At 42.5% G+C, this 14,032-nt stretch overlaps 1 protein-coding gene across 4 annotated transcripts in view; it reads right to left on the reverse strand.

The window, feature by feature from the left end:
• Window positions 1-14,032, reverse strand: part of TPD52 (tumor protein D52) — a 110,275-nt gene that overhangs the window by 78,814 nt on the left and 17,429 nt on the right. For 3 of the 4 annotated variants that reach the window (XM_009484447.2, XM_009484450.2, XM_009484448.2), the window contains one exon: window positions 13,375-13,821. The exons of the other annotated variant lie outside the window; for it this stretch is intronic. In XM_009484447.2, coding sequence (XP_009482722.1) covers window positions 13,705-13,821 — 117 coding nt within the window. In that variant the 3' untranslated portion in view covers window positions 13,375-13,704. Of the gene's footprint in view, window positions 1-13,374; window positions 13,822-14,032 lie in introns of those variants that run through there. 4 annotated transcript variants of the gene reach the window in all.

Consider the following 14,032-nt stretch of genomic DNA (forward strand, 5'->3'; position numbering starts at 1 on the left):
CACAATGAGCACTGAAAGCTTTTCCTCTAAAGCTTTAAAATCTGGAGGGAAATAACTCAGATTTTATGATCAGAAAAAGGAAAGGAAAACAGCTCTTTTTGCCTAGAAGAGGATGAGGGAAATTGACTGCTATGTTTTCATTCTTACCTTTATTAAGTCTTTATTCACTTTCAAAAACCTTGCATACTTAGGGTTTTAACTGTCTAGAGTTATTTGCCACCACAACCTTAAAACTATAAGTACCCCCAAAGAACTGCCAAAAAGTAAAGCAAACTTCTGTCATTTCAACAAGAAAAGGAACATCGATACATTCTCCTCAGCACAGTGAAGAAACGTGGTTTTATTTTAGAAAGCAAAACAAACAAAACTCTTCAGCCAAAAAGGCTGGAAGTAAAAAGCTGAAATTAGGCATCTAAGCATCCCTTGGCGAGAAGCAGTGACTAAGTGTTTTGGCAAACCGTCATTTAAATTTCACTGTAGATACTAGGATTTTTGGCAACTAATTTACTGTGCAAGTCTAATAGTTTTTTGTAAAGACCTCTTCATTAAAACCCTGACTCCTTATTTTTTTTTACATACTGCAGGATTAGGCTTTAAGGACCATAAGCGCAGAAGCTAAGGTACCTCCATACTCACTTGAAGGTAAAATTTGGCAGTGACTTTGCTGCATGCAATGCGCTAGAAGTCTCAGTGTCCCAGCGCAACTTGGGAGCACACCCAAACTGAAGTCTCCAGAGCAGAGCACCCTCTCCCCTGTGGAACATCTGAGAGAGCATGATCTACTCCATAAGCCTTCTACACAGCATGGACAAAACAACCTGACAGTATTTTAAGCCTTGATTGTAAACGGGAGAATTTAAAGCTGCTCTTCCCAATCCATTTGAAACCAGCTGAGCTATAAGCCCTGGAAAATGAAGAATACCTTAGTTTATTTTTCAATTTAGTCCTAAGTAAACTACAATAATACTGAAAAAAAGCCTCTAGGAAATCCCATTTAGATAGTTACATTAAGCAGATATCCAAGCTGCCCTCATAAGGCAGAAAACACCAAAAGTAATACTGCAAAAGAAACTCTGATGTTGCTTTCTTACACGCATGTATTACAATTGACACTTTTTTCATAGAATGGTTTGGGTTGGAAGAGACCTTTAAAGATCATCCAGTCCAACCCCCCTGCCATGGGCAGGGGCATCTTTTACTAGATCAGGTGGCTCAAAGACCCATCCAACCTGACCCTGAACACTTCCAGTGATGGGGCATCCAAAACTTCTCTGGGCAACCTGTTCCAGTATCCCACCACCCTCATCGTTCTTCCTTTTGTCCAACCTAAATCTACTCTCTTTCAGTTTAAAACCATTGCCCCTTGTCCCATCGCTACAGGCCCTGGTAAAAAGATGGAGAGAGACTTTACAAGCCCTCTAAGTATTGAAAGGCCGCAATAAGGCCTCCCCAGAGCCCTCTTTTCTCCAGGCTGAACAACCCCAACTCTCTCAACCTTTCCTCACAGGAGAGGTGTTCCAGCCTTCTGAGCATTTCCACCGCCCTCCTCCGGACCCGCTCTTGTCTTTCTTGTACTGGGGACCCCAGCACTAGATGGAGTACTCTAGGTGGGGTCTCATGAGAGCAGACTAGAGGGTATTTATTTATTTTTATGTCTGCAAATTTATCGGAAAGAAAAACTTGCTGTGGTAAGTCCAAGAGTCTCTGGCTGAAATTCAGTGCCTTACATCAAAGTCAGTCTAGATGGCCACAGTGATTCTTCCCAGCCTAAAAATCAATTGTTTAATCTTCAGTTATGTAAGTACATGTTATACTTTCAACAATACAGATACCATTTTTCCAACATCCTATGCAAGCTATAAAATCTTCTGGGACATAACTCCTAAAGAAGATCTGCAAGAGCTGTATTGCTTCATTGACTTCCACCTAGGAAGAATTGTGACTAAGAAAGAGGCTACTACACAAAAATATCCATGCTATTTTGAAATGCATGTAATGCAGAAATAACTGCTTTTCACTGAAGAATATCTTAATTTTGTCCAAGTTACAGTTCCTATTTACTAACTTTTCTCATCCCAAATAGAAAAAAATATAAAAAGGACTAAACTTCAGTTTTACTAAGAACAGGACTATTCATATTTCATAGCATTCTCCAAAGGGAAACAAACATGGATATAAGAACTTATAAGGGTAATAGGTGTCATACTTGGCAAAGAGCACTGGAAGATTTTGCTTGGCTACAGATACAATTTTTAAGCCAACTTCACATACTGAAATTACACTTCTTTAAAAAGTTTTTTAAACTACATTTTGATTGGAGATTAGGAAAGGATTACACTTGTATTTCAAAAACAATGGAAGATTCATCATACACTATTTGACATCAGTTTATGTTCATCAACATCCTTCCATCAAGCTCCATATTTTGGTACTCATTGCAATGCTGACTGATGAATATATTATATACCAAACCTGATTTTATTTTTGCATACAGAAAAACTTCTAATTAAAAGTATCTCAGCTGTGCAGAGAACACACAATATACTTGTATGTATATATTTGTATATATATTGTCCTCATAATAATGAGCAACTTAAAAATGTGCTTAGTTCACAGTTTTACAAGAGATGCAAATAACAATTAACCAAATACATGTAGCACTTAACCAGTAAAATACCATGGTGAAACCAATCTTTGTCTCTCATAATTACATTTTTCAAGTAGGATCATGCAGATCTCAAAAAAAAAAAAAAAAATCACAGGAATAGGATTTGTACACTGTGCAACTTCTTTGCACAACTTCTTTGTTGTCGAGAAATTTATGTTGTTAAGGCTATCTGCAGCTTTTTTCTGTTCAAAGATGGATATTTCTTAGACTTATCATCAAGATGCAGCACATTAACTGTTCTTCAAACTCATGAAAGAGCATAGTTATTCAGAATACATTGTAAAATGACATGTTACCAATGTCTTATTCCATACTGCTAAATCAAATGTAGCAATACTGTTCATAAAACAAATGTAAATTTTTTCAATTAACAGACTAACCTCCTATGTCCTACAACAAATACTGTGCTATTGTAGTAAATCCAAAAGACAGGTGATTTTTTTAGTCAATTATGGCTATACCTGCCTCTTATCAGAAGAGTCAAAGGTATAGTCTATTTTGTTTGAGTCTGAATTTTTTGGTATTATATACAGCAACACACATGACTAACATTTCAAACTATACTTCTTTTTCCCTGTGACTTTACGCAACTGTGCTTAGGAGGAATAGCCTAAAACAACAGAGTACACCTAGGGAGGGGAAGGACATCACAGCTGTAATCAAGAAAATTAAGCATCTACAGCTGCTTCTAGACCCTTTTTTGAAACTTCTCCATCAATCAACTGTCCATTTAAAATACCAGAAAGCAGCAAAGTCACACTGCTAACACACTACAATGATACCCAAACCACCAAGGCTTACCCAACAGATCTTGTAAATGTACAATCTACTGCACTGGTTCACTTAATACCAACTTTTTTGTGTTTGTAGTAAAAGGAAGGTTTTCCAGTTATCTTCACATTTGATTGGACACACAGTGCAAACACTGCAAAACAAGACTTCCATGAAGAATTTCAAATGCAGCTTTGAAAATATGCTGTTGACTAGCCAGAAGGATCATTTACTAAACAACGCTGAGCTAAGAATTTATTTCATAACATAAAATAGTACGTAATTTGGTCACAATGAAGCTCCTTATTTTTCTTGAAGTTAAATAACTTCTATATATAATTTAAAACATATTTATCTATATCTTTCAATGATTATTTCATAGCAAAAAATTAGAACATTGCAACAGAATCAATACAAGATTAACAAACCATGAAGCTTTCAGAGAGATGGAAAGAAAGAACGGCTGAAAACAAAGAGGTGAAGACAAGAGTACAGACAATAGTTCATTGATGTTCTGCTTTAAGGAATAAGAGGAGAGCCAAGTCTTATCGCAATTCTTCATCAGTAACAGGAAAGGAAACAAATTCAGATCACTTATAGTTATCTAAATATTTTTACTACTTTATGTAATACATGGGAAGAGGTGGAAGAAAAACAGGAACCAAGAGGTGATTTCTACAATGCCCTGAAACTGTACATCCATGGCTTTTCACATTCCTCCCAGCTACCTCCAATTCATACATACTCCTCCCCTGTGCCTGCACCAGTTCCTAAATGAGCTGGGATCAGCTATCTCAACAGTAAGTTTCCCATCCACCCAGCACGCTGCCAGCCACCCCGAGGAGCACACAAACACCAGGTCACCCGGGGGTGTGAGCATACCAAAACTCACAGCTTGCAGAACACCCGAAGTGTCTAACTCTCCAGTGCAATTCTGAACAGAAATCACCTAGTCTCTAAATCAGGGAAAGTGGGTGAACCTACTGCACGGATTACATCAAAAAGAAAATTGTACTAGACGAGCACACGTAGTCCGAAGAACAGCCCATGATGTTTTGAGCCCGGCATCTGCCCGTGCAGCTAGACTGCTTAGACAGAACTCTGCATCACGTCTCTGAGCAGTTATATGTCCGTGTCCTCACATTTTAGGCTGCTGTATAGGGTTGCCATGCTGAAATGGGACACTGGCAATCCCACACAACAGCACTGCCTTATCTTCAGCCTGACAGTTTCTCCATTTATCACTGCCCTGCCCTTCCAGGCTCTTTTTTCCAGGCTCCTGGAAGACAGGATGCTGTTTCAATAGTCATAGTAGGAGAGTAACTGGCATCTCCCACAGCAACAGTGGATGTAAATATCCTGTTGATAACAATAACCACTAGGAAGGATTTCAATTCCTATTTAACCTTTACATTACAGTTCCATGCATCTTCTTCCAGATAAGTCACATGCAGCCGATCAAGAGTAGGCAGCTGCCATTCACTTGTTTGTTTTTCTCCATGATCCTGGTAGCCCCAAGACAGTCTGAATTTTGGGATTCCACTCTGACAGCCGGTCATCCAAGGCATATCACATATGCCTACCACTCACGGACCTCCAGCAATGCCAAAGCGATCACTCCCCAACCCAGAGCTATCTGTAGGAGCGAGTTCCAGAAGACAACTGCAACCCACTGCTCCACCAGCGCTGTGGTCTTCCTCCTGCCAACCAAGGACAGAGCTGTGCAAGGTGCTCAGGGCCTTCCCACACAAATTTGCGTTCCTGAGTCACTGCTGCCTATCACAGCTGTGTACAACTTTACTGTACTACAATTACATCCTCCAAAGGGGCAGCATGCATCGTTCCTCTGCCGTCCAACAACAACATCAGAAGTCCTGTCTACTTCATTTCAGAGAGCGTTGCTCCAACACCATGTGAGTTTACAAAATCCTGTCATGCAAGCGCTTCTGTTACATGCAAAGCAGGTCATCCATCAGACCCGGCTGTGTCCACAGCTAGGACAAACCCAAGCCAGAAAAGCCAAGTTTTGGTGCCTCAGCCAGAGCATTCACAGGCTAGAACTGCTCCTTCACAGAAGGACAAATGGCTCATTCCCACTGTAACGCAAACCAGCGTTTTGAGCAGACCCAGCTGAGAGGACACGGAGAAGTCTGCGAGACAGTCCTTATTTAGCACAAAGCTGAAGGCACCAGGATGTTTTCACAGCGTAGCAGGAGCAGACATAACCCAAGTTTCTCAAACGCAGCCATACAAGCTGGCAAAGTAAGCCAAGAGAAACTTCCAGGTAAAGAAAACTCATTCCAGCTCCCGCAAATCCCACAACTGGCAAGTCCCGCTCTCAGTTAGTCAGCAGTTTCCAGTACTTGAATGCTGGCCAGAAGGTAATCTACCTGAAAGAGTAACCTCTGTGCTTGGCATACAGGTTTTATAAAATGCTGTTACATTTGTAATCAAACCAAAAATGTTTTTAAGTTATTTATTAACACTGGAAAAGCATTCCATCCACACAAAGATTATACGCATCCTAAAAAATACTACACTATGAAAATTACAAGTGAAAATTGCACTAAATATAAGTAAGTATTTTTGCTCTCAAATAACTGCAACTTCAGTAAAATGATCTTCTAAATGTTAACTTAGGTGAAAAGATAGATTGAGAGAAATATTTCCCATCAATGATTACATTAAAAATAATTATGATTTTTTTTAATGCTTGATTTCAAAACATCCAGTGTTATATATTACTTTAAACTGAGGTTGCCAAGATACTGCATAAGCAAGACAGATACACATCCTTTATAAAGAATATCCGTGTAGCTTTCAGAAGTGTAATACTTTCCTTTAAAATTCTCACTTTTGTGTTTTAGTTTTTAAATCTCTCCCCTAACACATAAATAGATAAGGCAACTCTTTATATCACCTACTAAAATAGTTTCTATTTACTTCTTTTTATGAATACTGATTTTTTTTTCTTTAAATAGTGACAAGAAATTTAAATACACAGACACCCTCCTCAAATTTCTGAATCCCTTCAGCAAAGAACCTGTGACTGATTAAATAAATTTAAAAATATATATGTTTCTGGAAGAATAATTTCTAATCTATTTCAGAAATTAGTTATTATGATGTACCGATACCAACCCAGTCCCTTCCATCTGAACTTTAGAGAAAATCAGTTATGTTTCTTCGTAATAAATGCTTTCCCTTAAAACACATTATTCAAGGAACTGAATAGGAAATTCCTCGAACATGCTACTTTTCCTGCAACATCTAGAAACAAGCAATGCCCTCTGCTGTGCCGGGCGCGGAGGTTCACCTAAACCCAAGCACAGCATCCCTGCCCGGCTGCCTCAGCGGGACCTGCAGCTGGAAATCTCTGCTTCTGAATAAAGACTACGTTTCTGCTCATGTCACTGATCTCTGACATGCACCTGATGGTTTGTACCCTGTTACTATAAAGTAAAAAGGTACCAACAGAGAAGTTTTATTACACTGTGACACATACTGCAGACCAGTGGCAAAGCTATCATAGCAATAACCCATTTCTACTGAAAAATGTATTTGACAAACTGCATCAGTCATTTTTTTTTTTAAAACATTTTAGACTATTTATAGTTCACAATGCAGGAAAATATACAATTTATTCTTAATTAGCTCCTTCATTCTTACATTTTCTTCAAATGTTGGTAACCCAGCTAAGAACGTAGCTCAACAACCACTTCTCTACCCGTATCAACAAAAATCATCACGTCCTTCCTAAAAGGCAAGGTTTCCTATTTTGCTAGGCAGGCAGCTTCAATCTGCAAATAAAGGTAACACCTAAAGTACTTCCTGTCCTTCTAAAAGATTTCTTTAGGCAATTCCACAGAGAAGAGGAGAACTTTAAACTTGTCCTTTTCTTGTTCAGTTTAATATGCAAAACTTAGACATTATAAAAACACAGAAGGAAAAAGCAGTAAGAAGTAAGCTTAAGAAATAAGATGCCTGCTGTAGACAAAGTTAAATATCATGTGGGTTTATCAGAATATTTTGCTTACTAAGTTGCTAACTTTTTAACATTTTTAATCGTTTAAGTGCCTGCTTTATAAGTTTCATTACTTGCAAAACAGTGGCAACAGAACTGTAAACTGAAGGTGAAAAAAACCCCACAAAACCCTAAAAAATTACCAACACAGCAGAGAACACCACCAGACAACTATGAAGCAAGGTCAGGAGTACACATTTGCTGCTGTGCCCAAAAAACTTAAAAAGCTACCTAGGAAAAATATCATCATGCTTTTTGAATCATCTTAGACGAATGCATGTCAACACACCCATTTATCAAGTTTCCTGACATTTGCCTAAAAAAAGGCACTGCCTACCAAATATCATAGCATTCATCCAGTTTCAAAAATGAGGCAAAAACAGCTGACACAGAAAAACAGTACAGAAACATCACCAAACCTCTACCCGCCCCCCAAAAAGAAACAGAAATACTGAGGACCCAAATAACATCTCTGTGCTCTTGCAGGGTATAAGTACACCAAAACCCAGGCAGTGCTTTGTACCTGTCTATTTGCCAGCAGAGATAAGGCACACACAAGCTTTCCTCTGGCTGCGGCTCAGGTAAGGGATGAGCAAGCCCGCATTCCTCCTGCTTGAAAGAGCAGATCCTGCAGATGCATGGCACCCCAGAAAGGGACTGCAGCTAGAGCCACAGCACCCTCTCCTGAGGAGGATGTGTTGCTCCCCTCAGAAGAATTTTCTCAAAAGGTCTTCTAATGTTTTGAGTTTTTCCAGCAGCATCCAGTACATCCTCCCATAAGCATTATCCACCTTTATACCACATTAGCATCAGGTTTGCTCCCAGCTGTGGAAAAGTTTATTTACCAAATAACACACTTCCTAGCAATCAAAACTCAGTTAAAATTGGTGAAAAGGTGATTTAAAGAAAACTACACAGAACCAACAGATTACACTGCAAGTCAGACCCCTTTCATTTTCCTCTTTTTTCAGTGTACCATCTTCCACTGCTAACTCATTCGCACCAAAACCCACTCCCACTTCTGCACACTCTTAGAAGAGCAAACGGTGAATAATCATCAACCACACCTGGGCTCACCAAGCACTTTGCTAACTGGGCTAAGAACAGCATGAAACTAGACTCATGACAATCTTACTTCATCTCATTGTTTAAAGCAAGCTAGTAGTTTTCCTCTTGTTCCAAGTGAGAAAGTAATTCAGCAGAGCATAGAGAAATCCAGACTTGTAGTCCAGCTCTTCATATATTCCTAGTTTGAATTCTGTATTGTATTATTTATATTTGTATATGTAATTCCATCTGGACATGATGTTGTGAATACTATGTAACATTAGAGTTAGTTCAGAACCTTTAAAGGCTTGATGACAATATATTTATAGATAGAAACAGACTATGTCCCTAGCTTCTTACTTCAACAGAAAGGGGAAAAAAAAAACCTGACCCCTCAAATCCCCAAAGTAGCATTCAGTATCTTCTACAGCTGGATCAACTGCATCTCTTCCCAAACTCTTCTGCGGACCTTCCCCTTGGGTTAGATGCACCCAGTACCCTGGGTTAGACAGACTTTCAATCCTAGCACAGCCAGCCTTGTCAGTGCAGATATTCAACGGAAAACAGAGTGTTACAGATTACATGGTAATTTAGGATCTCAGGTCCTGTATTCTGTGGCTGAGTGACTGAGGCATTTCTAGTTCTACATTCCCAGTAGTAAACAGTCATGCAATATTAATTCACAGCATTAATCTCCATATCCTACCAGGCATACTCCAAGTAATCCCAGCCCCTGATGTGGTCAGAACTGGAAAAGTTAGAAAAAGAAGAGTGACAAGTATTAAGAGCAGCATGGAATCACTGCCACCTGAGGAAAAAACAGAGGTCAGGGGTTTTCAGCCTGGAAGAGATAATCTGGGATATGTTAGTACACACACACTGCTTTTTTCTGTGATGCCCTAGGCATTTGTTAACAGCCACTATCACAACAGACATTGTGGGAAAATCAGCACGACAAAAAGTAGTGCAACAGCCAGAGAAGGTGATGTTTTTTAATAACAGCTCTATATACATTTTGTCCACTCACACTCATTCTTTCACAAGTTTCATTCACTCACATTCTCATACCCGCAGACTCACAAGAAGCAGCATATACTGAAGTGGTCTGGGCAGGACCATTTGGGTGCAACACCAAGGATAAAGGATGCCAGCTATCAAAGCCTCACCACATCTCTGAGATGTTTCCTGTTTGGCAATGATGAACTAGCTTTTGGACAAATCTTTTATACCCTTCAGGAGACAACAGCTGTTTACAGGGTGGTCCTTTGCTCCAGAAACTCACTTACTGCAGCCTCAACAAATAGCAGACTACTGCTTACTATCTATCTATCTACGCACGTTTATTTTCATGGTGGAGTAACAAGAAAACAAATGGCACATAAGATACAATGGTTCTAAGATATGATGATTCTATGATACAAGCCTGTTGCCCCCCTCCTGTTGTTCAGAAGCAGGGTCTGCCCTTGATGAATCATCTGTGCTCCAGGCTTATCAGAGTGCAGGCCTTGACAAGAACATCAGGATCCTCAATTTTACTCCTGAGAACAGCATCACGGAATCATGGAATTGTTTAGGTTGGAAAAGAGCTTTAAGATCATCAAGTCCAACCATTAACCTAGCACTGCCAAGTCCATCACTAAACCATGTCCCTAAGCACTACATGTCTTTTAAATGCCTCCAGGGATGGGGACTCAACCACTTCCCTGGGCAGCCTGTTCCAATGCTTGACAACTCTTTCAGTGAAGAAACTTTTCCTAATATCCAATCTAAACCTCCTCTGGTGCAACTTGAGGCCATTTCCTCTTGTCTTGCTGCTTGTTACTTGGGAGAAGAGACCAACACCCACCTCACTACAACCTCCTTTCAGGTAGTTGTAGAGTGATCAGGTCTCCCCAAGCCTCCTTTTCTCCAGGCTAAACAACCCCAGTTCCCTCAGCTACTCTTCATGAGACTTGTGCTCTGGTTTTCCACATTAATGTACACTATTCTTCCAACCTGTCCTGCTGTTTCTTTTGACACCTTCACATACATGCATTTCCACGTGTATTTCATTCATACCAGCCTTCGTATTTCCACTACACCTCTCCAGAGTAGTGGCCTAACAGGTCTTTGATCTGACCTGCTAAAATTGTTTTTAAAGATTTTCCACATCCTCCCTGCCTGCCTGTGAAAGCCAGAATAAAGTTTTGCCCACAGAGCTGTACCTACACACCCAAAACTACTTGTACGCTTTCTATATTAGATTTTTGTAGGAGCGTGTTAGGAAAAAAGCTTAAGAACCGTCTACGTTTCTGTAGGATATTTACTACGCAGGGTGAAGCGGTGAGAAGAGAGATGAACACCCCAAAGCAGCCAGGTGCACCGACAGAAGGGCTGCGCACGGAGCCGGCATTCCAAGCAGGCACCGCGAAGCCGGCGGGAAGCACGCCGCCTGCACCGGCCAAGAGGCAGAGGAAGGCGGTAGCAGGCCCACGAGGAGGCCCTGCAGGGGCGGCCCCGCCGGGGCGGCCAGGCCAGAGCCGCCCCCGGACACCGCCCCGGCCCGGCCCCCCCGCCGCGCCCTCACCTGCCGGGGGCCGGGGGCCGCGGTACCGGTGCCCGACCGCTCCTCCGTCTGCTGCGGGGGGGTCCCCGCCTCCGGCACTCCCCCCGGCGGGGCACCGCCGCACTGCCTCACCGCCGGCAGCCGCAGCCGCCACGGCCGAAGCCCTGCCCGGGCGGCGGCGAGGCCCCAGCTCGGCGCCGCCATGACTGTCCGCGTGGAGGGCGGAGCGTGAACTCTGACCCCCGCGCCACGCCCGGGTCACCGGTACGCGGCGGGCGCAAGCGCACCGGGCGCGGCTGAGGCTGGGCGGCCGCCATCTTGGCTGAGGGAGGCCGGCCTCTGCTCTGCGGGCGGGAGGGCGGCGGTGGGGCATGGCCCGGGCGCTCTTGCTGAAGGAGGAGCCACGGCTGACCGCGGCGCCCGCTCTCCTCCGCCGGTCTCCCGCTGAGGCGAGCCCGAAGCGGCTTACGGGGGTACGGGGACGGCGGGGCGAAAGCCGTCGCGGGCGGCGTCGGGCACACCCGGGCCGTGTGCCCGGCCAAGGGGCGAGCACCCAGCCGCAGGGAAGGAGCCAGGCCAGGGGCGGGCCGAGACTAGAGGCCTTGCCTCAGGGAGCGGGAGATGGGCGGCTGCCCTGCCTCAGGGAGCGGGAGATGGGCGGCTGCCCTGCCTCAGGGAGCGGGAGATGGATGCCGGCCGCGACGTTAATGCGCACACCCCTGCAAGTAAATCCTAAATTGCAACGGCCACCCTCGGGCTACTTGCAGTGCAGGGGGGGGTGCAGGCAGAGGAGGATGCGGCTGCAGCTGCAAAGCTGAGTGCGATGTGTTGCAGACCCAACGATGCAGCCATTTGGCCTTAAAAAAAAAAAAAAAAAAAACCACTATCTTCATTCATAACCCAGAAAGCCCAGCTCTGGACTAGGTGACCCTTCTGATAAAAAAAGAACCCGTAAGACAAGGATCATGTTCTCCAAGGACCTGCCCTACACAGTGTCGACCCCATAGAGGGAGAGCTCCACTCCCGCTGTGTCATTCAGTTCTCCACTCCTTCATTAAGGTGCAGCTGCCACACTGAGGGTACATCTCAACCCATTTAAACAGCAGTTTAGAAGACAACCTAGGCCTAGTCTTCTCTAGAAATGCCAAGCTCATCCATGCAGATTCCCCCTAGTACAGTAGTATATAACAGCACTACTTTGAAACCAAACTTAAAGGACTGTTTCAATTAGAAATAAAAATTTCTTATTTATATAATCCTCCATATTCACAGGACAATGCATTCCTCACATACAGGTTTTTATTAAGGTTCTCACACATAATTAAGCATATATACTACATCTGACATGCTAACAAGGTTGTCAGGAGCCAACTTTTCAATTGCCACAGGTGTCTGGAAGAAAAAGTTTCATGGATTTCACACAAAATGTTTCAAAACTTGTTTCCAGTTCTAACCATGGTGATAAAACACTCACCAAAAGTTCTAACCATACCGACACCATGTGCTAGAAACATACAAAACAAGAAATTTGAAGAGTACATCAGATAAAGCAACATGTAGGAGAACAGATCTTGTTAAGAGAGCTATGCTGCGGTATGACACTGTGCACCTCTCGAAACAGATTTCTGGGGTCTTAAACAGGAATAGGGATGCCAGCAGTACAGGACTTTAACACGTAAAAAAAAAAAGGTAAGAGTGTAGCAGATGTTTTCGATAGTGAGCCTACAAGAGAAACAACATTAGCATTTGAGAGCTGTTCTCTTGATGCCTAAAAAAGAACCACTTTCGTCTTCAGGCTTATTCTTACAGTCCATGCTTTGTTAGTGTAAATGTGACACCACCATGTGTGAAATAAGATTAATCTATTCACGACTGATCAAAAGTTTAGCAGAGTATACCACATTAACATCATGTACAAAAAACAAGACTGAAAATGTTATTGTAACTGAACCAAACCAGCACTACTAGGCATCCTGCTTCCATCTGTGATGGTCAGAAGTTTCCTAGGTGGATAATCCACAGACAAATCAATAAGCTTTTGATGTTACATATTACTGTATCCACATCTGTTGTGTGAGGAACACACTCGTAAGACAGTACGTTCCTACCCATGTGTAATCCTGCTATGAATAAGTTGTTTAAAGCCCATTGAAGCAGAAGTCCTTTCTTTAGCTGGGAGCGATCCTCCTAGTCTGGTGTCCTGTGCAGGCAACACTTAACTGAAAGAATCACAAGGGAGTGAAGTAACAAGCTTCAGTTCGGCAGCAGCAGTAAATTCATAACGATCAAGTTGAGCAGTAGTTACAGATTCAAAAGTAATTACGTATCCACAGTATATGTACAGTATAATTAACTTCTCAAGAGTTTTTTTTCATTGCTATATTTTAAAGGTTGCCTTCAAATTACAGATAAGTCCTTTAAATGCTTGAAAGGCTAAAAATTCCCCTTCCCACACAAAACCCCAAACAATGTATTTTAGTTTCAAAAATATTTTGAACCCACGAACAAGCTCAGTATCAGTTAATCTGGTAAAATAACTACGTGCTAAATAAAAGCACATCTGGTGGAAAGAGCGCAAAGAATGTTACAAGTGTGCTTAGTTTTTGCTTGCAGCATCTGGCAGTGGGTAGCAGGACAGAGGCAGGAATCTCAGTGGGTCTCCTCCTGTGTCTGTTCTGCAATAGTTTCTGTGGCACTGGCATTGGCAGCAGAGTTGAGAACTTCTCCAAAGTCTCCCCCAGCAGGTTTGCTTCCTCCGACTTTAGACTAGAACATAGACAGAGCCTCAGCATAAGATTGCAGTTATTTGGCATGCCAAACATGGTTAACTGGATAAAACCCCGTACCCCTGCTTGAAAAAGTTTAATAACTCTTTTCAGCAGAGCAGCTTTTTCAGGACTGGGCTACCTCCACAATACTCTAAAGACAAGTCGAAGTATCATGCAGAAAGCAGTCACCAGCAGCAGATGAACATAGC

Source organism: Pelecanus crispus, chromosome 2, assembly GCF_030463565.1.
Source record: "Pelecanus crispus isolate bPelCri1 chromosome 2, bPelCri1.pri, whole genome shotgun sequence".
NCBI lineage: Eukaryota > Metazoa > Chordata > Aves > Pelecaniformes > Pelecanidae > Pelecanus > Pelecanus crispus.